The sequence below is a fragment of the Lissotriton helveticus genome, chromosome 1_1 (assembly GCF_964261635.1).
Source record: "Lissotriton helveticus chromosome 1_1, aLisHel1.1, whole genome shotgun sequence".
NCBI classification, from domain to species: Eukaryota; Metazoa; Chordata; class Amphibia; order Caudata; family Salamandridae; genus Lissotriton; species Lissotriton helveticus.
In genome coordinates, this window is record NC_136057.1 from 808,304,236 (window position 1) to 808,329,862 (window position 25,627).

The window sequence follows — 25,627 nt, forward strand, 5'->3', positions numbered from 1 at the left end:
TCTTTTATTTGATAGAGTTAGGGACCTTGTGTCCTGTCTTAGTTCATTTATTAGCCTACCTTCTTATGGCCCAGGATGTACCATGTCCAAGCAGAGAGCATTATGATCACTGTCTGCTCTTTCAATCACCCTGAAATCCAAGACCTTAGGCCACATGCTTGTGACAACAAAAATGTAGTCCAAACGAGATTCCTGGTCCTTCCTATTAAATGTGCACACTGATGGGGCATCAGATAGTGTGCGCCCATTACAGGCCCTCTTGGAGTGGTTCAGGGTAAGGGACATGGATCTGCAGCGCTAGGGGGGACCATGATTTCGGATTAGGAGATTGACAGGGGGGAATCCCCCAGTATTCATCCTCAGCTGACAGCGCACCCTCCTTTAAACCTATTAATGGTTCAAAGTGGCAATTGAAATCCCCGCCCATCAGTATCTTACAGTCAGCGGGTAGTTGTCCCAGGAATGAAGATAGATCGTCAAGGGTGGGTGATTCCATAGACACACTTACTGAGCGCGAGTACACATTTACAACCGCCAGGTTGTAGGCGTCAGGCCATTTAAGAAGAACACATTGTATGTCCACCGAGCAGGTTGGTATTTCCTCTACTATACAGCCAATATGACTGGCCACCCAAATAGCGAGACCACCTGAAGGCCTCCCTTTGCCACCCCACCTTGCATGGACATAGAAAGTTGCATAACCCACCCTGGGGTAAACTTCCCTTGCCCATGTCTCCTGAAAGAGACAAATATCGTTACTGTCTACTAGGGACCCCCAGTCACTAGAATCTACTTTATTGGCGATACCTGCAACGTTCCATGAAAGGACCTTCATCTTTTTCAAGCCCGGCTTGGGTGGCATTTCCCTCACTCTCTCACCATCTGTATATGTGCGTGGGACTAGAAGGCCATCCATAATTGTCTGACCTACTTGGGCCTCCAGATCAATCACTTCGTGTAGGGTCCTTATTGGTAGATCAATTGGGACGCCCTGCCTGCTAGGGTAAACTCGTTGCTCTGGTGTTAAAAGAGTGGGTGTACGGTTTCCCTTAACAGTAGCATCTGTCCCTTTCCCACGCTGAGGAGTACAAGAAACTACCCCTTCGCTGTTCCCAGTGTGAGATGGCCTTTGGAGTCAATCGACTCTCTGGTTCCCTACTGTGGATATTCCAGGGTTATTGTGATTTGGTAAGTGTAGGCTAAGCATTGGACCTATGAAAGTGTAGAGTGAGTGGTGGGCATTATATGAGTACAAGTTAGTGATATGACTGGTTTTAATGTGCTGACATGTGAAAACACCGGTAGGCAAAAATCTCTTATGCATGCATTTGTCTGTAAGTCTTGGCATAGGAAAGCTAGATATATCGACTTTGCCAATGCTTGTTAGGTTTGGTGTTAGCCAAACCCTTTTGATGTCGCTAAAATCCTATGGATAATATATTTACTTGCAGGGGCTTTCAACCAGCCCCCGTCAGTCATTGGTATGTTATTGTGTCATTCACAAGGATCACATCCCATCCATACTTAAAGTAGAAGTGAATTTAGACTCAAAATCTCATAATACATTAAGTTGTTACGTCTTTGGTTACATTATCCCCTATAGTGATCTTATCCCTAGTGTTAGTGAGTAAAAGAGAACCCGAAACCTCATGACTTTTCCTAAAAGCTTTTTCTTTTCTGGGTCGTTACCTTTTGTAATGACCAGTCACAGCCTGTGTTTTTATCTTTTCTTGAACATAACTGTTAATGTATAATAATTCCAAGGGTGTCATATTTGTCTTTTTTATATGATAAAGTAGTGCAGAATTTGTAAAAAGGGTTCTCCTTAATAAAGACTGCAATCTCTCTTGTTATCTAGTGTTATCATTACAACTGTCTTATATCTTTCGGATGCGCTCCGGAAAAACTTCTTGAATGACAGCTTTGATTATAAGGTATGTGTTTTAGTCCTATTTTTATTACTAATATAATCGTTGAATTGTTGTGTCAAAGGCCATTTCATTGTCATTTTTCAAAGTTTACTCATCAGAACTTAGACCTAGATGTACGAAGCATCTTTGCGTTTGTGACAGCAAAAAATGCTTTTTCTGATGTACAAAGACAACATTTTCGATTCAGTAACAATTTGGGTTTTGCCATTTGATATTTGGAAGGGGTGTGTTGAGGGTGTTCCTTTCTAATACCAAATTGCCTTGGTATGTACAATGTTTTGCAACCGAAAGCGGCTGCAAAACATTAGCAGTTTACCCACAACTCAAAGTTGGAGGTAATCTATTCGCAAATGGGAAGGAGTACCCAAAGGACCCTTTCTCCTTTAAGAATTATCTCAAAATATTTTTTAGGAGCAGGCAGTGATACAGTGGACCACTGCCTGCCCTTAAAAAATGAAACTTCAAAGTACATTTTGTGTGTGTTTTTAAACCCATTCAGTTTTCCTGTAGAAAAACGGGCTGCGTTTAAAGAAAAAGAATGCTTTATTTAAAATCAGTCACAGACATGGTAGTCTGCTGACCCCAGCAGGCCACCATCCCTATGACGGTAGTGAATCATAGTGGGTCCAGTGGCAGCTGACATCTAGGGGGGGGGACGCGGAGAGCAGATGGCGGGAACACACGCTAAGTATGTATAAAACAAGCATTCAAATAATATATAAAAAAATTAATTTACCGTGCATGAACACAACGCCCTCCGGTCCTCACCTGTTTTTTTGGAACTGGAACTGGAAGTAGCAACTCCCTTGGCCAACCCTAGGGCTGCTCTCACCAGCATGAGAGCAGACCTAGGATGGGTAGTAGTGGCCTCACTCGGCGCTCCGCAGCTCTCTTGAGTAAGACAGCTGGGTTAGAGCGCTTTAAAGTCTGCACGAGTGGCTGGCAGTTGCAAGACGGCCCCCTAAAAGACATGCACACTTACAACATGCGGCTGTCACTCAGCACCGCCCCAGTTCTGATGCTCTGTTCAGGGCGGGGCATGAAAAATAAAATGGTGAAAAATTACTCTTTTATTTTTCATCTCTGGGGCTTTTGGTTGGGGATTTAAGTGAGGTGACGCTCCACCGCTCCAAAGGAGGAGCCGCCCTTGAGTTGGTTGCAAATTGCGACCAACCTCATTGATATGCATGAAGTAGGTCTATTTGCGACCCACTCCGATTCGCTAAATGAAAATCAGTGAGTTTAATGCATAAGGAATAGCGATTTCCTAATAATGATTTGCAAAAAATTCCAATTAGGTCATCGCTATTCCTATTTTCGTACATCTAGCCCCAAATCTTTAGTCCGGACGGACAATCAAGAGCAAAATGTTGTTAGCAGTGTCATTCAGGGAACAAAATTAATGCTTTCATAATTTACAACTGCTCTCTTAGAGTCACTTAGCATTTGAAAGAAGGGCGTGACTTCTGTAGTCAGTAGAGCCCCAATATTGAATGGACCCGAAAATAGAAGGCAACGTAGGGCCCTCCCTGCACGTTTGAACCCGAGCTTACTTGACTCAACTCGTAGCCTTCAATCAAGCAACACATAGCTCTCTTTCTGGTAAATTGTTACATGCTTAGTTTATTCCTGCACATGCTCGCAATTTACGAAACATTGGATTATTCCAAAACATTTTCGATTTAAACGTGTGTAAATTACCTATGTTGTAAACGATGTACATAATTGTCTTGTGCATACTAGCATTTCTGACATATTGCTGTTATCCTAACTCCATACATGCATAATTTATACATTCTTCATAGCCTATGTATACAAAGGCTTGTGAAATAAGTGAATTTCTTTATTTTTCTTCTGAGTAACATTTTCATAATACAAAAATGTTCCATTAAAATGTCGTCAATTTCTACAAACATTCTTTGAAAATTGGTAACACTGGTTCACTTTCCAACATTTTCTGTGCCAGTTAATCTGCATCATTCAGTTATACAAATACATGAGGGAATGCATTGCAAAATATTTGGAAAGCGCCACACAGTTAACACTGTGGGTGTTAAATGCTTTTGAATTGTAGCACCTCAACCCTTTCTTCGGCTGTTACACATTAAGATTCACCTCAGAGCTCTTAACATTTTCAACATGTGTGGGTCGCTCTGCGAATTCAAGTTTTTTTATTGCCTTCTGGTCGTCGTAGTTCTGCGTATTTCATTTTCGAATCGGGACTACAAATACCCAAATGTAAAGAAAAACCCTGACTTACAAAGCTACTCGCATGTGAATTTGGAGATCGTAAGAGTTCTGCCCTGGTCTAAGCCATGTTTAAAACTAAATCTGCATAGTGTACTCAGACAACTTTATTTTTCTCTCTTGTTTCCTTTCATGAGGTCATTGCATCAAGGTTTTTCCTACTACTTTTGCGGAGCACATTTGCAATCTTTCTTACCCATTTTCTATTACAGTTGTACTGCAAAATAACACTCATACTTTGTTGTGCAAGAAAGAGAACCTACAGCTAACCAACTGCATTGTTTTCCAGATATGGGATTCCTATTTTTATCTTGCTGTGATATTTATCAATCAGTCATGTTTGCAGCTGGAGACATTTACACCGACAAAAAAGAAAAAAGTTTTGGAAAAGTAAGTATCATCATAGGTTACGTTAACCCTATCCAGGAATAACAAATACTTATTGACTGTATACAATGTTACTGAAAAGTATAGTTTTGAAACTTATGTGTTTTGTTTTAATATGAATTTGGCAGATCAGAGGCAGGAATTCTTATATTTCACTCAGATATTCATTATTCTTACTTAAAGGAAAGCAAGTAATATTCATTACGGTTATAGTGGTGTCTAATATTTTAAATATCTTCCAACTCCAGTGATTTAGTAATGTTACAAGTCTTAGTTTTTTCTCAGTTTGCCTTCTTGTCACAGAGCAGTTAATTGTCAATGTGTCTGTTTACCCGTACGCCACTAGGGCTTGCCCAATTCACTTCACGCAGTTTGCATGCATGCAACCCCAAATACAGAAATATATGTACCAGTATGTACACATTACGCTGTTTCTGCATGCAGTTCACCTCATTTTATTGACTGCTAATTTTTAAGGGCCTAAACTCCGACTAGAGATCATTACATGATCCTAGGTTGTCCAACATTTTTTATTTATTTATTTTTGCAATTTTATATAGCACGGATGTTGGAAGTGGGGTACTTATCCCTCACCGCCACCACCAAATGCTGGAGGCAGGAGTCCCATATCCCTCTTTTCAACTTTAGGCTAAGTAAGGACACCATCTGAGATCGCCCTGCTCACCCCCTTAGTAGCTTGGCATGAGCAGCCAGGCTTATCGCCAAGACACGAGTGTACAATATGTGCAACCACACTCACAGCAATCCAATGATGTCACCACAAATGGACTCCACACAAGTTTTTATCAAATGAGTATAATCTTTATATAAGAAGGAATATGATATGACCATACGGTACAAAACCAACAGTTCTGCTCACTTCTAACCGTTCACAAAAGGTTAGGCAAGTCGTATTGCTAGAATCACACTTGTTGCAAAAGGAAAGAAAGACTGCAATGCGTAACAATATTCTCTTGTACTGTGCAACAGAGAAACAATGCTATACGTAGCGCCACAGTCATGTACTTTGCAATAGAAGGAATAATGCAATGCGTATCACTACCAGCATGCCTTGTACCAGGAACAAACAAAGCAATGCGTCCCGCTACAATCATGTTCTGTGCAATGAAGAAATAATGCACTGCGCCACGTTATAATCAGGTACTGTGCGATGAAGAAATAATGCAATGCGCCACGTTACAATCTTGTACTCTGCAAGGGAAAAATAACACAGTGCGTAGCGCACCAGGGCATGTAGTTCATCAGGCACAAATGAGTTCAGGCGTCATACGACAGTTTGATAGTTCGTTAGCAGCAATAATGCAAAGTGTAATACAACAGTTTAGGTGCTCCGTTAACAGTGCCCCCAATATGGATCAATGATGACACAAAAGTACTGCTTCTCAATCCGGCCCCAGTACTGCCCCTCCTTATGCCAGCATGGGCCTAGATCCGAGCCAAAGCAACAATCTCAAGCAGCTGACAGAAGCGAGAGGCCAAGAGAGTGTCCTTCCAGGCCCGTACCCCACCCCAAGTGGTGATCTTCGTTACCTGGGGGGCGCGACCCCAATTTCCTTTCCTCCTTCAGCGTCTTGGGCCTTGATCCAGAACTCCGTCAATGGGTACGGTGAGCTCGGGCCGGCGGCTCAGCTCCTCTGGGGCAGCCGGTCTGGGCTGCTGCTGTTTTACTCCGAGGGCCCAATGACCTGGCCCTCCTTCCTGCTGTCTCAGTGAACACCGAAACCCACCCTAAGCACTGTGAAGACTTACTTCGAATTCGATGCACACACTACCCAGGCACTCCTCACCAGCACCTTTGGTTGCACCTCGACACGCACTCTGCGCGTCCGAGACTCGCCTCTACTCTGGTGCTCACGATGACCCGGCACTCATCACCAACTCCTCTGCTTGCAACTCGACACGCACCCTCCGTGCCCGTGCCTCACCCCTTCTCCCAGTGCACACGATGACCAGGCACTCCTCACCAACGCCCCAGCTGCACCACAACACGCACCCTGCACGTCCGGGACTCACTTCTTCACTCGGTGCACACCACGACCAGGCACTCTTCACCAACACCTTGGCTGCACCACGACACGCACTCTGCTCGTTCGAGACTCACTTCTTCGTTCGGTGCACACAACCATCAGGCGCTCCTCACCAACGCCCTGGCTGCATCACGACACGCACTCTGCGCGTCCGAGTCTCACCTCATCTCCCCATGCACACACCGACCAGGCACTCCTCACCAACGCCTTGGCCTGCACCACGACACCCACCCTGTGCATCCGAGACTCAGCTTACTCCTGCGTGCCCACGATCACAAGGCACAACTTCTGAGGGCCCCAAGCTGCAAAAGCACACGCACACCGCATTGCTTGGGACTTCCCGGAAACTTTTATGTTCCTTTGTTTCCAAACAGGGAGCAGGCTCAACTCATGCTCTTGGGGTAACAAGACATAGCACAGAGCACATTATTTTTCAAGCAGGGGGATCCTGCGCCTCCAAGTACAGTCCCAATAACCTCTCCCTTGGTTAGAACAGCAAACTGCAGACCAGCCCCAGATCTCTAAGCAAGGATTGGTCTTTCCACAGCCGTCTCTTCAGTTGCCCCTTCTTTAGCAGAGGTTCCTATTGACCACAGAATGGGTCTAAGCGTTTTCAGTCTCAATCCATTTCTCTTTCATTCCAACGTTCAGGGGTTTCAGCTCTCATAGTTATACCCCTTAATGTCTTTGAAGTTCGTTTGTGCTCAGGGTTCCCTGACCCCTCCCTAAATCGATTCTGGGTGTCTCACTCCCAGTGTCACCTTTCTCCCTTTCACACTGGGGGTCTGGATCCTTAATCACTCAGCAGGAGATTGGTCAATTGGTTTATAGCACCATCCCAGGCCTTTTCACCTCCCAGGCTTCTCCTCCCCATACTCTCTAGATGCAGGGCAGCCTGGTGCCATCTCAACCCCTCCCTGGGTCAAGACCTCTCCCAGCTCCTCTCACCTCTCCGATCCAGACAGACAATCCACATTCAGCAGAGAAACACAGAAATGCCTAAAGCACAAAACTGAGCCACTTTCTAAAAGAGTGGTTTCTGAACACACAGTGACAAAACCACTTTCATAGAAAGATGTGTTCTGACGCTCTGAGTTCATACATACTAAACTTCACCTCTCCATCATACACTTATAGGAACCTAGGCCAAGAAATACAACACCCAGCCTCCCCCATTCTGTCCTATGGGCAGAATGGCCTTTCAGTAGTGAAAAATTAAATGGAGTTTTAGTATATGTCCTGCCTTTTACCTACACTGCACCCTGCCCAGGGATTACCCGGGACCTACCACAGGGGTGCCTAATGTGTATGCGAAACGGAAAGTCAGACCTGACAAGTGGTTGTACTTGTCAAGACAAAATGCAAACTTAGTAAACTGCACGCAGGCCCTACACTACAGGCCTGAGTTCCCTTCTCCGTGCGCCTTTGCATTACTAGCCCTGGCACACACAGTGCACATCACTAGGGACTTTACTAGTAAGGCAAACATACCAATCATGGCCAACTAATTACCATTACACTTTACATTGGGAACACTTGAACTTTGACACTGATCAGCAGTGGCAAAGTTCCAAAGCATCTAAATTGCAATGGAGGCAGGGGCAAAAAGTCAGGGGTAGCCATCCAGGGTGGGAAAGTTGGCCATCCATTCTTGTACTGACGTTTTTGCTTTCGGAGATGAAGTCAAAAGAAACTCTATTTTCGTTTTAAATGATGGTTGAACATCCAGTATTGACTCTTAGAGAGTCTATTTGAAAGCAGGGCAACGTCTTACTTAATGAAATTGTCAAGTATATTTGGATGTCATCGGCACTGAGGTGGAAGAAAATCCCAGAGTTTCTGAGAATCACACATAGTGGCTGCTAGGTAGAAGTTAAAGAGGGTTGGGGAGAGGATGGAACCTTGATGGATCCCTTGATGAACACTGACTGGTCTCGAGAATGAGTTGCCCATTTTCACAATTTGGTAATGGTTGAATAGGTAGGAGGAGAACCAGTTGAGGACAGTGCCTCCACATCCTATGCATAGTTCAAAAGTACAAAGGAGGTCGAGATGGTTTACAGTGTCGAATGCGGCAAAAAAATCCAGGTGATCAAGAAGCAGGAGTTGCCGGAATCGAGGATTCTAAGGGAATCATCGACTATTTGGAGGTTCACAGTTTCTGTACCATGACCATGGTGTAAACCTGATTTGAGGGTGTATAGGAGGTTGTTTGCTCGAATGTGTGAGGCTAGTTGGGATGCTTTGTAACTTATGATGACTTCGCCTAAATTTGGAGTGTGGAGACTGGGCGGTAGTTGTTCAGGTTTTCTGGATCTTGAGGTTGTTTTTTCAAGAGTGGAGTGATTTGACCGATTTTTAGTCAATATGCGAAGACGCCCTGTTTGAGAGAGGAATTGTACATGGTGGTCTATATGGGGAGTAGGTGTGTGGCAGGAGAGTTGCTGATAGAGCCTTGAATGGTGTCCTGAAAATGGTTTGAGGGTTTTACTTTGTAGATGGTTCGTTGAAGGTCCCGCTCGGAGCTTGGAGAGAAAGAAGACCATGATTGTATTGCTTTGCATGATAGAGACTCCACCGTTGGAAGGGAGTTGTTGATGGGAAGTGAGAAAAGAATGTTTCAGATTTTTTTTATCAAAGTAATCCACAAACTCGTTACATCGTGCCACCGATGACTTGGGAGCAGAAGAGATGGAGGGGTTAGTGGACCGTGCAATGACCGCAAGCAGGCGCTTCAGTCTATTCTTTGCAGAGTTCGCATGTGCTCTTATATGGGAACATTTGGCTCAGAGGAATTGTTTTCCATTGCGTTTTTGGAAAGATTTGTGGGGTATTTTATCTTGAAAGCATTGGTGCCAGATCTGGAAAGGGGTGATGGGGGAGCTGGTGGCAATGGGTGTTGTCGGCATGTTGGAGGCTGATGCCAGTTGGAAAGTTATGGATATTGACCTAAGCAAGCATTGCTAGGTTAAAGATGGATGTCACAAGGTTGTCCATAGCCTTGCGGTATGCACTGTGATCTTAGGTTTCAAAGGAGATCTCATTTGACAGACTAAGGAAGGGTAGTAGATGGGACTAGGATTAGGATCCCGAAGTCATCGATATGAAGATCAGGGTAGGTGGGGGAAATGAAGTCTTTGTAGTCACCCATGGGAAGGTGTCTTGGGTATTTGAACGCAGTGTCCAAAGAGTAATGGGGTTTTAAGCAGTGGTTAAGGAATAAGTGTAGCCTTGGTTCAAGTGTGGGGGATGATGGCTTGTTTCCCCCCCCACCCCCACCCCCCTGATGGATCTCCGGCAAGGTATGCTGTAGATAAGCTTTGAGGCCCTCAGGCAGGGATGGATGTTTCCAAAGGACGGCAGGTGTTTCCCCAACAGTGTGAGTACAGAGGATTGCAGTCTCTCTTAGTGTGACTGCTTGGTTCCAAGATGGTGGCTATTAGGACATGTGTTTGGTCCAGCTGTGGACAAGCAGAGACTGCCGGTGTACAGAGAGCTGTTGACTGGCTCTGCGGCCGCTAGAGCTTGTCTATAAATGGCCCAACCATGGACAAATAGAGAGGCACCGTTTTTCCGAGGGCCACAGCTTGGTTTCAAGATGACAGCCGCTATGACCGAGTTGGAGGTCTCGAGAGAGAATCAGGCAAAAATAGGGGCTGTAGTGGCACAGTGCCAGTTCGAGGAGACCATAGTGCGAGGAAGCGCACCTGTGAGCATAAGGCAAGCTTTCCTCAGATATCCACTAGCCAAATAACAGTATCCATGTCAGTGGCCATCTGGTCTGTAGAAGGACTGCCTTACCTTCATGACAATGGGAGCCAGGCTGAGACTGCTAAGAGAAGGTTGCAGTGATGTGGCACTATATGTATCTGAATGTGTAAGAAAGGTGAATGATAGACAATGATCCAGATGTGGGTTTAGCCAGGTTTTATCATGTGGTACCGCTTTGTCTTACATTCACCATGTGGTTGTTTACTTTACATTTACCCTCATAGGAGCAGTGCACGCCAAAGATCGAGATAATGGTGACCAATAAAACAGTTCTCAACAGCATCATCTCAAGTTAGTAATGAGAAACAAAATCCAAGTTTGGTAGGTAAATCAGTCGGGTATTAAGCTCTTGAGAGGTTTATGCCTGGTGGATTCCCATTAAAACGCGGTGTCACCTGGCTGCCATTTTAGGCTCATGCATCACATCTATCTGTCCTGTTTGCAGCGTTATTTTATTTTCGAAAATGCCATAAACATTCTGGTGTAAAGTAGTACTTGACAGAGCTGTTAGAGAGAGTTGTTGATCACCCCTCAATTGTCCAAGCAATTCCGAACACTGAACTAATTGTTGACCTTCATTCTGATCGTCAGTCACCATTTTGGCATCATGGTAACGCTGTGGGGTGAAGATGGCAGAGAAAACTCCCCCCGAGTATGGTCAAGGGTGTTAAGAGATCCCGATCATTGCAGGGAACCTTCGGATTGTGTTAGGCTATGAAAAAGCAGGTCAGAGGGAGGTCGATATTAGCACTTTGTGCTCTATACTGTGCGTAGAGATGGAGCTCGGCATCCGTGTTCTCCAGTCAGCAGCTGTCACTAAAAGTAACACCAGAATTCACTGAGTTGGGTAATAATTTCAACAAGCACTCCCCTCATCTGAAATTGTGGTTAAAAATACAGTAATAAACACAAATCAAAATGTGTGGCCTGTACTTAAAAAAAAAACACAATGATGACTGCAAAAGCACGCAGTTCTTTCACATTGTGAGATTGAAACGTCAAGTTTAAATGTGGCAAGTAGCAACCCATTGTTTGCCTCAGAGCGCTTCTATACTGCCAGACACCCAGGGCTCCTCAGAAAATTCATCCAGGTTACAAAGCACAGGGCGGGGGAATAAGGCTAATAGCATCTCATTTGCACGATGATCCGCTCTCCCAGTCTGTTACACCCATTGCCCATGGTGGTGCTGAGACCTTCCCACTCTAATTGACACAGTTACTGATCAGCGTCCTTATTTATTTATTTATTTATTTATGCGATTTTCTATAGCGCGAACTTTACCCGAAGGTGTCAGAGCGCTTTACATAAGCACCAGTTGAGAAACATAAGGACTTAGGATTACATGCGTTACAAAAAGGATACACACGGAAAAAAATTGCAAATGTACAAGATGTAAAGTCACACAAGGAGGCGATACACGTTGATATACTCTAAGATGGTATAAAGGTCTACTGCATATACTAGTGATTACTCTATATACATAGGGAAGGGATAGACATGGATATACTCTAGGAGTCACATAGAAATGGAAGAGAGCACAGCGGTCTACCGCATATACTCCTGATTAGAGTTATCTCTTTATACATAGGGAGGGGATACACATGGATATACTCTAAGAGTCACATAGAAATGGAAGAGAGCACACCGGTCTACTGCATATACTAGTGATTAGAGTTATCTCTATATACATAGGGAAGGGATATACTCAAGGGTCACATAGGAACGGTAGATGGTACAAAGATCTACTGCAAATACTAGTGATAAGAGTTATCCCTATAAACAAAAATAAGTACACATAGTAGAGAAGCTCAGGCAGAGTTCCCTTAAGTGGAGTCGTAGGGGGGACGAAGTCACAACACCAAGGTAGGGTGGGAGGGAATCAAGGGTAGGGAGAGAAGGCAATGCATAAAAGGGAGGAAACATTTGAGGAACATCAAGGGGGAAACGAGGGAAAAGGGTAAAAGACGAAGGAATGGGCAAGAAGACAAGCCGGGGACAAGAGAAAAACGTCCGAGAGCAGCAGCAAAATGGCGGGCAGGAAAAGTGAGGAGGTCCATGAGAGTCTGTGGTCCACCAATACAGTGCCTCAAGTGTTTCCCGTACCAGGGTGAGTAGTTAAGGTCATCCGACACTCCGATGCATCTTATAAGAGTGCCCCTGGCCAAAATGAAAGAGCCCTGTTCGGCCTGATGCCTGCTTGTTGACAGAGACGGTTGGTATGAAACATTGTCCTGCAAGGCTTCGATATTCCCTACCACAGTCATGGTGCAGGCATGTGGTATTCCTCAGCACGCTGCGTGGTAGGCTGGCGCGCGCACACCACCATGAGCAGGTCCGTGGAAATCCAGATCAGTCTTGCGTGACCCCGGGGCAGTCTGGTGATGTCGACAGCCTCAGCGCTCCAAGTGGAGGAATCCAGCAATTCTTAAGATCAGGGGCAGCTTTTGGTGTGTGAGGGCAGTGAGAGTTGGGTTCAGAAGCTCAATAGAGGGAGCCGATTGCCAGTTGCAGGTCGCCGCCAGCCGCCATTTTAAGGTCAGGCATGCGCGGGAAGGAATATCGTTATGAGGACTGCCTCCAGTGAAATGCCGCTAATGAAGCACCTGGGTTTTGTAAAGCTTGTGTCAGCCTCTGTGCTGCGACCTTCAACCGTACCTCCTGTTTGGGACAGCAGCTGTCGGCGCTCTCGGCAAGGTTGCAACCGCCATTTTGTATGCCGCCGCCTTCTCCCCCGCACTGCAGATTTTCACCGCTCCCACGGCACCAGCAACGATCGGAGCAGCCCTGCAAGTGCCCCACACTCTCTGGTTCAGGTAGGGAGCATCGGTGTAGAGGAGAATGCTCTCCAGTGGCCAGGAGCCGTGCCGGAGCAGAGCGTGGACCGGGAGCCGAGGCAGACCCCCGCCTGTTGCTGCGCCCCTCCGCTTAGCGCCCTTGCCCGCATCCCGCTCCCATCCAACTGCAGGCACCGGGTGTTCCGACGCAGTATGCAGTGCCGGGGACCCAGATTAGAGATTGGGATCGGCAATTAGGTAGGGCAGCCGCGGAGGCATGTACTATAGGCTGGGTCATAGTGCCAATATCGGCAACACACCCCACCCGCAAACACAGCAATACCATCATAAAGAACAAACAAGACACCCTGGTGTTGGAGAAAATATTGCATCAGGTTTATTTTGCATAAGAAATATGCCAACATGGTGGGTCAACTTACAGACAATCCAAGAGCAGGCAGCAGTGACGCCCTTAAGCTGCCCTGCCCACCTGAAGAGCCAAATTGCACCGTGGCCTAACCAATCGGTGCTAACCATTTTGGGGGCTTACACTTTACATCCTGTGGACCACCAGTCCACCCATTTACTCACGCCCCTTTAGGGGGCGGAGCGTATCCAGGCAAGCCCCCGGTTGCTTAGGTTTACAACCGCCAGAAGAACTAACAGGGTGCCGTTGTTCCTCCAAGGTCCTGCCATAAGGACTTCCAGGGGTTGTTTGGCATTTGTACCCTTCTTTTGCTCCTGAAGAGGGTACCCCTGTGCACCATTCAGCCTCTGGATCACCCTGTAACTCCACCATAGCTGTGGGTGTGGCACCCGTCACACCCAGGGCCCCCCACCAAGGCAGGCATTCCTACTTACACCCTGCTGATTCTAGGGCATCAGCCAGGTCCAACAGAAGCAGATCCATGCCCACTCTAGACAAACGGACCCCATCCCCATCTAAACATCCCGTGGTCTTGGCATGCAAGAGTTTGTGTCTGATAAAGCCAAAACCTCTCTGTTCCGTGAATTTGCGCATGGCGCTGTTTACCCTCCTCTGAGAAATTTCAACGGCCTCTCCAGACCTGGCCCCCATGCCAAACTAACCGTGATGTGACCTCGGACCACCATAATTCATATTCGCCTAATAGGTTGCTTAACTTACTCATTGTGGCTTTCATTGTTTGTAGCAGAGCTTTTCTACCCATGAAAGTCAAGTCATCGCCTCCCAGGTGGATGGCCAAAATGTTAGGGGGGGAAACGCCTCCCGCTAGTCTGTGCTGCAGCTTTTTCAGCAAGCTGTGCCAACGCATGCCTGGGAACCCCAACCAGACTATTTCAGTGAGGAAAACCCCTGCTTCCAATTCCTGCTATTCAGCCCAGTGTGCCACTCTAGAGATGCAAGAATGGCTGGTCACCCACACCTTTGATCCTGGCAAAATAAAGAAATGCAGAGTTGCAAACACATTCTGGAGAAGTGTGGCTCACTGGTTAGAGGAGGCAGACCTGGAAGCAGAGGTCAGCCCGGGACCAGGGTTCAATTCCCGGCTCGGCGGGGTCTTGAGTCCTAAAATGTCCATGGACTCGACAATTCTCTCTCCGGTGCCTACTCGATTCACGGGTTCACACCCTGCGACTCTGGGCAATAGCTTGCTTAATCTCCACAACGGCCCCTCGCGGCGGGATGCCTGGCTTTCACCTTGCGGATACCCTGCCGGGGTTATCTCACAGGGGAATACCAGGACGGGTTCCCTAAGCAAGCGCTTAGAAACCGCTTGGTGATTTGCGCTATATAAATTCCTGTACATTCTATTGAAAACACTGCACACAATTGCAATCAAATACTACGCAAGATTGAACATGATTTGCTCAGAAATCACACTGCTCTGATATTAGCACATGGTGCTCAAAAGTGCACTCTGCTCCTGGAGACTTCACGGGTGAATGTAATGCTTGAAACACTGAGACTCCCACCGCACCACCTGCCTCATGAGGTCTGGTGACATGCCAACCTTAAATGCTGATGTAGCTGCCCCTATCCTAAAGGAATAGCTGCAAAAATGCTTGTCAGGTCCAGCATTACCCGGCAGTACTAAGCATGATTACATGACTTGTTCCACCTGAAACTTAGTAAGGGGCTTGCGGTCAGCATGGATAAATAAGTAGCCTCCCCTGGAGGGGCGAAGGGCTACGTAAGCAGAGACCAGGCCCAGAGGGCAGTAGCTCTTATCTCCCAGTGGATGTAACCACATCACCTTCCCCAGCCCCGCCTGATCTGTTTTGGATATCTTATAGGATTCTCAGGGATTCACCTGTGAGCAAGGTATCCTGTCCCCCTATTGCATTCCCAGACCTATCCTTCTTAGACCTGGTCACTAATGAATTTTTTTTCTCAGAGCCCCAAAAAACACCAGGCTGAAAGCTGCTGAGCAGAGGGTGGCATCAATAGTAGAAAAGGTGGGCCTGTGTACTACATCGATCATGTCCTGCAATGTTCTGAATTCGATGGGGGACCTGGAGTCAGGGATCTGAGGATCTCCTCTTGCCCAACCCTTTAGCGCTGCCCTGATGAGGAATGACTTTGTGGGATCTGGCCGTCCCTTCAACTTAGCATAATTAATCACTGCAGCCAGGTGGCCTGAAACCCAAGAATGACTATTGCCCCGTCCTTAGCCCACACTATAAAGGTTTGGACCTTTTGTTCCAAGGATGTTCTCCCTTCCTCCCAGGCCTCAACCATCTTGCAGAAAATAGCAACGCAAGCATTGCAATGCCTCCTGTTCCCTGGTGCTAGGGAAAGCTCACCTAGCTCCCTTAATCGTTGGTCCACTGAAGAAGGAAATATTATGTCTTAACACCCTTGGTTCCCCAAATTTTTGGGACAGCAGCACACTAGTTAGATGATAGCTTCCACAACCTGCCTAGCTACCATTGCGGGTAAATTCTTGGAGCACCTATTGCAGCCACTGCACCCTTTTTGGAGTGACAACTTACGCAGCCCCCCAGGCTTGGTTCGCTGCAGGATCCCGTTACCTATCCTCCCACTTACAGGGTGCACATCTTTTATGGACAAAAGGAAGACCTATTGACAACCCACTCTATTGCTGTTTCCTGCCACTGTACCCATCTGCCCGTATGTGGGCACATGTAAATGCCTATAGATTTGCAGGTCCACCGCCCTACCCTCTAATGCACTATGGTGAGGGGTGGGAGCCCTGCACCCCCAGTATTCTGCTTATTCCATGACAATATCAGATGCAGGCCCCTCACCGTTTGACTGCGATTTGGGTGCTGTGTGGCCAGGCTGATGCCCCACCCTGGCATAAGTCGTCCAATTCCCAACTTCTGCGGAAGTATACCAGAAGCCAGCACATGGGTGGGACAGGAGGAGAACCATATCTACAGTGCCCTGCCCTTTCTTGAATAATTGGAGATGATCTTTTAGTATCTTGTGGCCTTTTTCAGCTCTAGACCAGCATTTCCCCAACTTTTGGAACCACAGCACACTTGTTAGATGAAGACTTTCAAAACCCGCATAGCTGCAGGTGAGTATTTCTAGTTTAACGGAGGCTTAACTGTGGTGTGTTCTGAACTGTTATGACTGTGCAACTCGTACCCTGCCTTTAGAGGCTCCAGTTTGCATGCAGTGTGTGTCATGTCATGAAAAGGCAGACCCAACCGTCCGTTCTACGTTTGGGACTATCCTACTATGCTGTATGACGGCACAACTATAGATGAGCTTAGAAATATATGACATGAAGCCAGGGTGTCGTCATGTATTTGCCATGTGTCCCCCCGTTCTTACAGGAAATCTGCATGTTACTGATTAATCTGTATTCTGCCCCTAGTCTTCCCAGGCTCTTTAACTGCTAGCAGGGTGAGCCTTTGCTGACATTAATGTGGGAATCTAATGTTTGCAACTTGAAAGTTTTTGACGCCCACCTTAAAGTGCTTTGTTGTAAGCAATTAGGTATTTAACTTATATCTCATCCCTCTGACAAGATACAACAACCTGCCTTGGGCACGCAAACCTTAATAAGCACAACATTTCACCATGGCTATGCCTCTAAATGTCTCCGAGGGGGGCAGTTGAACACAAGACAAAGGCAGTATGCAAAGTGAGAATGGCTCTACTCGGTCCAAATGACCAGAAAGACACATTAAACCTGCAGAGACAAAATGAGGTTGCCTAACCTGCCCCAAAATCCGCTTCCCCCTGCTCCTGAACTGGGAACATTTTGTATAGAGGTGACAACCCCTCAGCCACTGAAACTCAGATGAGATCAGCTGGCTGAAGCAGCGACTAAATTGCATTACAATTGTTTGGGCCCGGGCCTGTTTGAAAGCAAATTTTTAATTCCATTAATATTGTTGTGCGAAATACCCAACCTATTGGCTTTGCCCATCATTGTTCATACAGTTAAGGCAGTCATTTGAGCGCAATGCCCCAGTGTGCATGCCGCCACGAGTCCCAGGTTGCAACCAAATGTTCACATGCAGACTGGTCGTCTGTATACCATGACCTGCTGTCATTTGGGGCTATGTGCTACTTCTATGAGTAACCTTTGCGAACGTGGCTTGTGTTGTTACTGTTTCATTAGGTCTCGCACCTGCGCAGCTAGACCTATAGTGGGCGGCTCTGCTTACAAGGAGACAAGAGATTGGCACGCGCAGCATGCCGGAATCGGATCAAGTCGCGCGCGTGAAAACGTGCTCCGATTCCGGCATGCTGTTCACACACAGACACGCGCGCACACACACACACAGACAGGCACACACAGACACACGCGCGCAGACGCACTCGCACACACCCACTACCACTACAGGCACGCGATGTGCCTGTCTCCCTTGCAAGCCTCCAGCACAATGGCATTTTCCTCACGCCACTAAGACCGCCTCCGCCCAAACCAGCCGCCCAAGCCAAACCCTGATACCAACACACAACACCGGCTCGTACGGAGGGACAGACCCACAAAACATTATCCATAACAACTAATCGTCCCCGCACACACTTATCAAAGAGCAACACGTTCGGGAAAACTTGTTTAAAATAAAATTGTTTCTTTGATCCCGTTGTTGCTTCCACGCACCCACCACCCTCCGGCACAAAGGCAGCCTAAGCAGAAACATATTAAAGGTGAGCAGCGGGTGTTTAATGTAGGTGGTTGCAGTACAAACTTAAAAAAAAGACCTGACACAAATGCTGCGAGTACAAACATTAAGGTACGGCCGGATCTAGTCTAAAGCATAATTCATATTGCGTCGCTTTAAGCAATTGCTTTTTCCTTGTTATATGGCAGGAACTCATCCCGAAGGTATTGTAGCGCTTTACATAAGCGCCAGTTACATTATGCAAGGACACATTCATTTTGGTAGATAAGGGGAGATTAAGTGATTTGTCCATAATCACAGGATGTTGGACCCCATGCCGAGACTCGGATCTGTTTCCACAGTTCAAAAATCAACTCTTCTGGCCATTACGCCACACCTTCACTCACCTTTTCCCATCTGAAGTAATATCTGCAGAAGGCGAAAGATCTTTGACGTTTTTAGGGAGGGGCGGGGCTCCGAATGAGTACGATGTCGAACTCTCCGGAGAGTTTTCACTTCTTGCAAAATAGAAACGTAACCTTCTGTTGTCAACACATTCAAACGTTCCTTAGAACCTGACTGATGTGCATATGGAAACACTAATCGTGGACAGGTTGAGAATTTGAGAAAGTACGCCTTTTGGTAGAACTATCACCATCACAAGAAACGTCTTTAAAAATAAACCAGAAAGGAGGGTCACGTCTTCTTGATATGTTAATGAGTCTTCTTAAACCCCCCCCCCATTTCTTCGATCGCACCACCTACTTTCCATTCAGCTTTCCAATTAACTGGGGCGCTTCTTGCCTTTGTAAAACTGCCGAAGAACAGCTTAATAGCTTTGGCCTCCCCCTGCCTCTCGCGCCATTAAGTGAAGGTTCGGCGCCATAAAGGGAGCACATCTGCACCGAAAACCCTTCATGCAGAAACGTCCCGCTGCAAATGCTCCTGCCATGACAGAGAGACAGGGTTTCTGCGCCAGCTCTCCCTAGATACAGATCTACTCGATGGGTGCATGTTAGGTATCCTCAGTTTTCTACTGCACTGAAATACATACATAAGTGCTACGACACAGATGGCATGATTGTGCAAACAAAAAGTTGTTAATGTGCACCTACGGATTTTTCCAAATAACACGTTCCTGAAGTACCATGCAAAATACGCCAGTCACAGGCAATCCCATTGCGAAAGGGATTTATGCTGCCACTGACAAGAGGAAATTACTATTTCAAGAGTGAGAAGGGGTGAGAGGATTTAGAAAAAAATACCCTCAAACTCTCCACTTCGTTCTTAAACTTTCTAGTGAAACCTTGTCTCGTCCCCGCCCCCCCTTTGTGGGATTTACTCTCCAGCAATATTTCATCAGTATGGCATCTTAATATTAGCGAGTAAAACAAATCACATTTATACGGCATTCTTTTGTGACAACCTTGCACTCAAATTCGTGCATGTAATTCGGATTCTATGTACCGTTGTCTGTTTATTATCTCTAGTTTTTGTAAGTTTCAGAGTGTATCTATTTATCTATCTATCTATCTATCTATCTAGCGGCCTCACTCTATCTATCTATCTATCTATCTATCTATCTATCTATCGCCCTCACTCTATCTGTCTATCTATCTATCTATCTATCTATCTATCTATCTATCTATCTATCTATCTATCTATCTATCTATCTATCTATCTATCTGTCTATCTATCGCCCCCTATCTATCTATCTATCTATCTATCTATCTATCTATCTATCTATCTATCACCCTCTATCTGTCTATCTATTGCCCTCACTCTATCTATCTATCTATCTATCACCCTCGCTCTATCTATCCATCTATCTATCTATCTATTTATCGCCCTCACTCTATCGCCCTCCCTCTATCTATCTATCGCCCTCCCTCTATCTATCGCATCACCACAGCATCACTCAGCGCCACCACAGCATCACTCAGCGCCACCACAGCATCAATCTGTGCAACCATTCAACAACAACTGGTCCAAATATGTTCTCTCAATGTTTTAAGCTTTATTACAAATGTCACAAAAAGATGTTAATATTTCACTTCTGTTCATGGATTTTCGTCACAATAAAATACACTGAACATAATCTTCACAAAAGTTATTTACAAAAGTTTAAGCTATTGCCATTATAAATTACAATAACTTTTATTTAAGTATTAATTATTTTTAAAAAATTAAAAGGCATTGTTATTTGTAATATCAATACATCTAAGTCACGTAAATACAACACATATTGCATTACAAATGCTCTAGGTGTCACATATGCGAAAGTTAAAGGTATCGGTATTGTAAATGACAAAGCTATTAATTTCGCTATTTTCAAAACCAACACATTAATAAAACATTTGTCATTTACAATACCAATAGCTCAAACTTTCCTAATGCGAGACCTATTGCATTGCAAATGCTTGTTTTTAACTTGCTTGGTGCATTTGTGAGAGAGGCCTGTAATGCCATTACTGAAAATGTATTTATGTGTGGGTTGTGGGGACGTGTGATTGTCCGCTTACTGATGCTGGTTTAAACTGCAGTATCGTAAATCCTACATGAAAATTGCTGCTCCTGTCAGTGCCTCACAGTAGTCAGTGAAATGCAGGGACGCCTGCAAGGCTAAGCCAGCAAAGAAATCACCCGCACCTGCGAGCAGGCCAAGCATCCCTTGCTCCACAAGCCATCCGAACTGTCACTACTACATAACAGCTGTTGAGAACTCGCCCCCACCCTACTTAGACAAGCTGGACCTACACAAATGACAAGTCAAAAGATACTTGTCCGTGGGCATATCTGAATTAGACAACTCATCCCTACTAACTGAATAAAGTATTGAATAACCACTCTTGTTCCTCTCCTGTCCAAATCGTCCCCGTTTGACTGGCACAAACTGTACCTTCAGGAAGATTTGGCAAGCACCCTATTCACATGTGCCATCCACACGTTCAAAGGTACTTTGTCGTGCCACCAGGAGGCCTAGTAATTCTGGCCCAAACACTTGAGGCTCTCTCTTCGGCATTGAAATAAAACATTTTAGCCTGCATAATTGTTTGCTTGGCCTAGACTGCCACATGTTTCTTCTGCTTCTGCCAATGTATCCCATATATATATACTCATCACGTAACGTGACACCTACAGCAATTCAGGACTATCGGCTTTGCCAGTGGTTGTTACTTGCAGCTTTACATAAGCACAAACTTATGGCTTTGCTGTAAGAATATTGTCTGGTATACCCTCCAAAATTGACCTTACACCTACCCGACAGTACTATTGGCTTTTTCACTTCCTGTTAGTTGCACAAGATATCTAAGCCCTAATTATGGCTTTGTTGCATAGCCCACTTGCATCATGATTAAAAGACATCCACCCTGTGTACACCCCTGTCTCATAGGAACCATCCTCAAAGAAGCGTGTCCACTCCATGCCAGTGGTAATCATTATCTGAAGTGATCATTCTTGGCGAGTAAATCATTAAAGTCTTCTCACATACAAATTCCTAATATCCAACTTTCTTCGTTTGAATGAATACATTTGGAGCTGCATCATACCCAACGCGTTTTGGGGGAACCATCTTAAGGAGAGAACTCATAGGCCATTGTTTTTTTTAAAAAAAAATTAACATTCCTAACTATCAAATTTGTCTAAATGTAATCATTGGACTGAACAGCCCTTACACCGCCGTAATGGTGTTCACATCATGTTCTACAAAAACAACACTACACCTATAACACACCAGTTCTATTGGCTTTTAATGTCTGTTATTTACATAAAATAAATAAGCCCCAATTGTGGCTTCGTTGTATTGCATGATAGAAAAAAAAAAAGAAATTGCTTCCATTCTGAAAGGTAAGACTGTGTTGCAATGATGTTGACATTGAATTAAATGTCCCGCTTAAATTGAACAGCAAGTTCGATATCAAATGAGACCATTACTACTAAGCAGCTTCACATTGTGTGGGCAAAAGTTAACGGAACAAAACAAGAGCCAACCTGGGCCACCCACACCCACCCAAGAGGGCCCCATTGCTGACTCTGCTCACCAGCCCGGCGCAGCTTGGCCCATCACAGTGTGCGTTGCACCCGTGAATAGTGTGTTCCCAAACGTGCTCCCCGACTATAATTGCCATGCGAGAGCTCAGTCTGGCACCCCAGGCCCCGAATCACGCACAGGCTGTCACCGGGACCCGAACCAGGCCACACCGCTGCACAACCAACAGCTTTTGCCGTTAGATGCACCCCTGCAACAAAGGCTATATTCCCACCGGGGCCGCAAGCCATCCTCATGCCACCCAACTGATCCTCCACTTCAGAGAGAAAGCTCTGTGTGCCCCCTCCCCCTCTCATCAAGTGGATGGCGCTGCATAAGACAGTAGAGTCAGTTTTCAATAAGCAGTTAACGCGCCTCGGTTAGACCCCATCGTGAACTTGCAAATTGTAAATATGTAGTTTTAACCACTAGTATCCATAGTAGTTAAATACTTACTACCATTCTTATGTGAATTTAGCGTTTATTTGTTAGTATCTTTTCCTTGAGTTAACTCTCAACTTGTATATATGCAACTCTAATCACCAGTCTCTGTAGTAAACTTTTACACTTACTATTTTAATGTGAATTTAAAGATTTTCCGCTTGTATCTTTAAAGTAACTTGAGTACTCTGAAATCTTTATGCAATGTAACTGGTCCGCTAATAAGGTGTTCTGACACCTTTGGGCAAAGTTCATGCTACTAAACAAATCAACCAAAAAATTAATCGAATGTCTCCATCTCCCCTCCCCGGCACTGGCCTAGTCATGCAATATGTTTTGGCCATAGCCAATGCCTGCGCCATGATCAGCTCAGAAAACGAGCCAGCCGGCCGGAAAGGGGGATATCCTAAATTGATACATGCTTGTCAGGGAAACGGGCAATTACGCTGTCTCTAGTAGTTGATTACATCGGCCCGTAAACTCCCTGTCTGGGCAGCAGGGATCCCGTGACCATCGCGCTCACAACCTCAATCTGCCAATGAGTGGAGGAGAAGTGGATGCCGAGTGTGAATGTTGCTCCGCAGGCTCGAGCAAAGACGGAGTTCCAACTCCACACCTCTTCAACACGGAGACACAACTTTAATACCCTATAATCCTGCCCAGAAACATGACTCACAGCCATTTAGTGAAGCAAGCTCCTCCCGCCAAGATCTCATAATCTATATGAAGTAAGCCTTCTCATTTTCGCGTGGTGGGTCAAAAGCAGTGACGCCTCTAATGTCGGTTGAAAGAAGTCCAAGATTACCACACATGAGCAGGCATCTCAGCGCAGCCACAGGAGAGGAAGGTGCGGAGCAAGCCTTGAAGTGAGCGACGGCTTTATGAGGAAGACACAAATAACCCTAGACTGGGGGCCTCACAAACCCGTAGCTGTGCCAAAAGCACAAGTGAGCCCAGTCTCCCCAATTTACCCATCCATCTCCCCTGCACAAGAGGCATGGACACCAACTCTCGGCCCTGACTCTCTTCGACCCAATGAGCCGAGACCACCCCCACCACGATGACTACAAGACTGCACGTTCGGGCCCGACCAGGTCACAGGCCCCCAACAAACAGCTCTCATGCCCCCACAAGCCAGGCAAACAGGAGGCGCTCCGGCGGCCGCAGCCATCACTCACCAACGGGCCTGGGAACCCAGGCCGGTAGTTGTAGTTGGAGCTCCTCTCTCGGCCAATGAGAGTGCAGCTCGGATTGTTCCCCCTCCAGGGTCTGACCCTTGCTGGTGGGACGAGGGAACAGTCACCCTAAATTACCCGCCAGTACTACAGGGCCCAGACTCCCCCACCACCGCCCTGCTCATTTGTCCCCCTTGCACCGAATCACAGACGAAATGCCAGACTGAAGGCCGAAATAAACTGCCCGGACGGGGAGGCGTCAGGTGCCTGTGTAGAACATTTCCCACTGCTGAAACTGAGCATCCCAGTGCCCTACCGCCCGGTGAATCACCGCAGCAGCCCCCCCTTGCTATACCGGTGCAGCAAAACCCAGCAGCTGCCGATGCCTGTCCCATGGCTGGGGACAAGGGGAGCGCCCACCTGACCTGGAGATACCCAAAGGAAAGAGGACAATCCCACACCAGTGCCCCTACACCGCCTGTGACCAGATATGCATACACACCCCATGCCCGGCCCGCAAGTGGACCAGGGCAGTGTTGTCGACCGGCGATGTGTGAAGGGGGGGCGGGAAGGGTAGACTCACCGCCATGACGACAACGAACACTGTGCAACTGGACATCGGTCCAGCCAGAGACAAACACGCCGTGATGTCTCAGCGGAAAAGGATCGCCAGATGGGCGGGGGTTGCAGATATACCTGTCCCACTGGCGCCAGAAATATCGCAGGTAGCTCCAGACCCCAGGGGAGTCAAATACTAGACCTGTTGGGTTTTGTGCCCTCATGTGGCACTAAGGTAGCTGGCCTCCTATGGGGGGCCCCTGCGTGGGCCGCGGGCAGTCTCATTCCTGCGGTCAGTCTAGGAAAACGCTCCTTTCCCAACTGGCAGCGGCACAGACGTGTGCGAATCCTCAGCAAACACAGCCTGAAGAGTTTAATGTTGCTTAATGTTTAATGTTAGATTATTGTTTAGCATTCATTTGCATCATTGCCTGTTATGCTCTTCTTTGCACCCCCAACTGTTTAGTAGTCTGCATAAACTGTGGCAAATTTACCAACAGCTTATTAGGCAAACTAAGGATATTCATCCTGTGCTACTAAAGGATTGTTTAAGGGCAGCAGAAGATTTCATGTGATGCAGACAGGACATTCTTTAATATTAAAATCACAGTAGGAGACCGCTGCACAGAACGCTTTTGAATTTACATGCAGCCATAATTTGCTGAGATCCAAGGAATCTATAAACCTGCTTCTACATTTAATTATCGAATAGAGCATTTCATGATCTGAAAACTCCTAATTTCTTTACAGGTGACAATCTTTAATTTACTGTTTTTAGGCGGACTTATGAATAACAGAACCACTCGCCCTCCACCACTACTATGTCTTACACAGCGTATTGAACCACAGTGTTTGGGGCTATATGATTTCCAGTTTTCCAAACATTTACTAAAGCTTGTTGTTTGGTACTTGCTACGGTATAGTTACACTCTTTGAATACTTACCACTGAGGATTTTTACACAGTGGTTAGCTACAGCGGGCATCTGTCATTTTGCTAGTAAGTGTCACAGGACAGAGCTGCAACACAGTTGCTAATACTTCAGACTTTTTTTTACAACATCATTTTATTGATTTCGTAGTTATAAACTCATCTACAGCCAGTATATGCAGGCCCTCAATCCCGCCCATGTCGTCCGCGTACGTGACGTCAGCGAGGAAATATGAGTCCCACCCCAGCGCGCCTACGTCAG

The 25,627-nt window shown here is 46.2% G+C and overlaps 1 protein-coding gene across 2 annotated transcripts in view; it reads left to right on the plus strand.

The window, feature by feature from the left end:
- DOCK4 (dedicator of cytokinesis 4) overlaps positions 1-25,627 on the plus strand; it is a 1,604,094-nt gene that overhangs the window by 1,126,089 nt on the left and 452,378 nt on the right. For both annotated transcript variants that reach the window (XM_078674485.1, XM_078674490.1), the window contains exons 28-29: positions 1,859-1,934; positions 4,468-4,568. In XM_078674485.1, the coding sequence (XP_078530611.1) occupies positions 1,859-1,934; positions 4,468-4,568 (177 nt within the window). The remainder of the gene's footprint in view (positions 1-1,858; positions 1,935-4,467; positions 4,569-25,627) is intronic.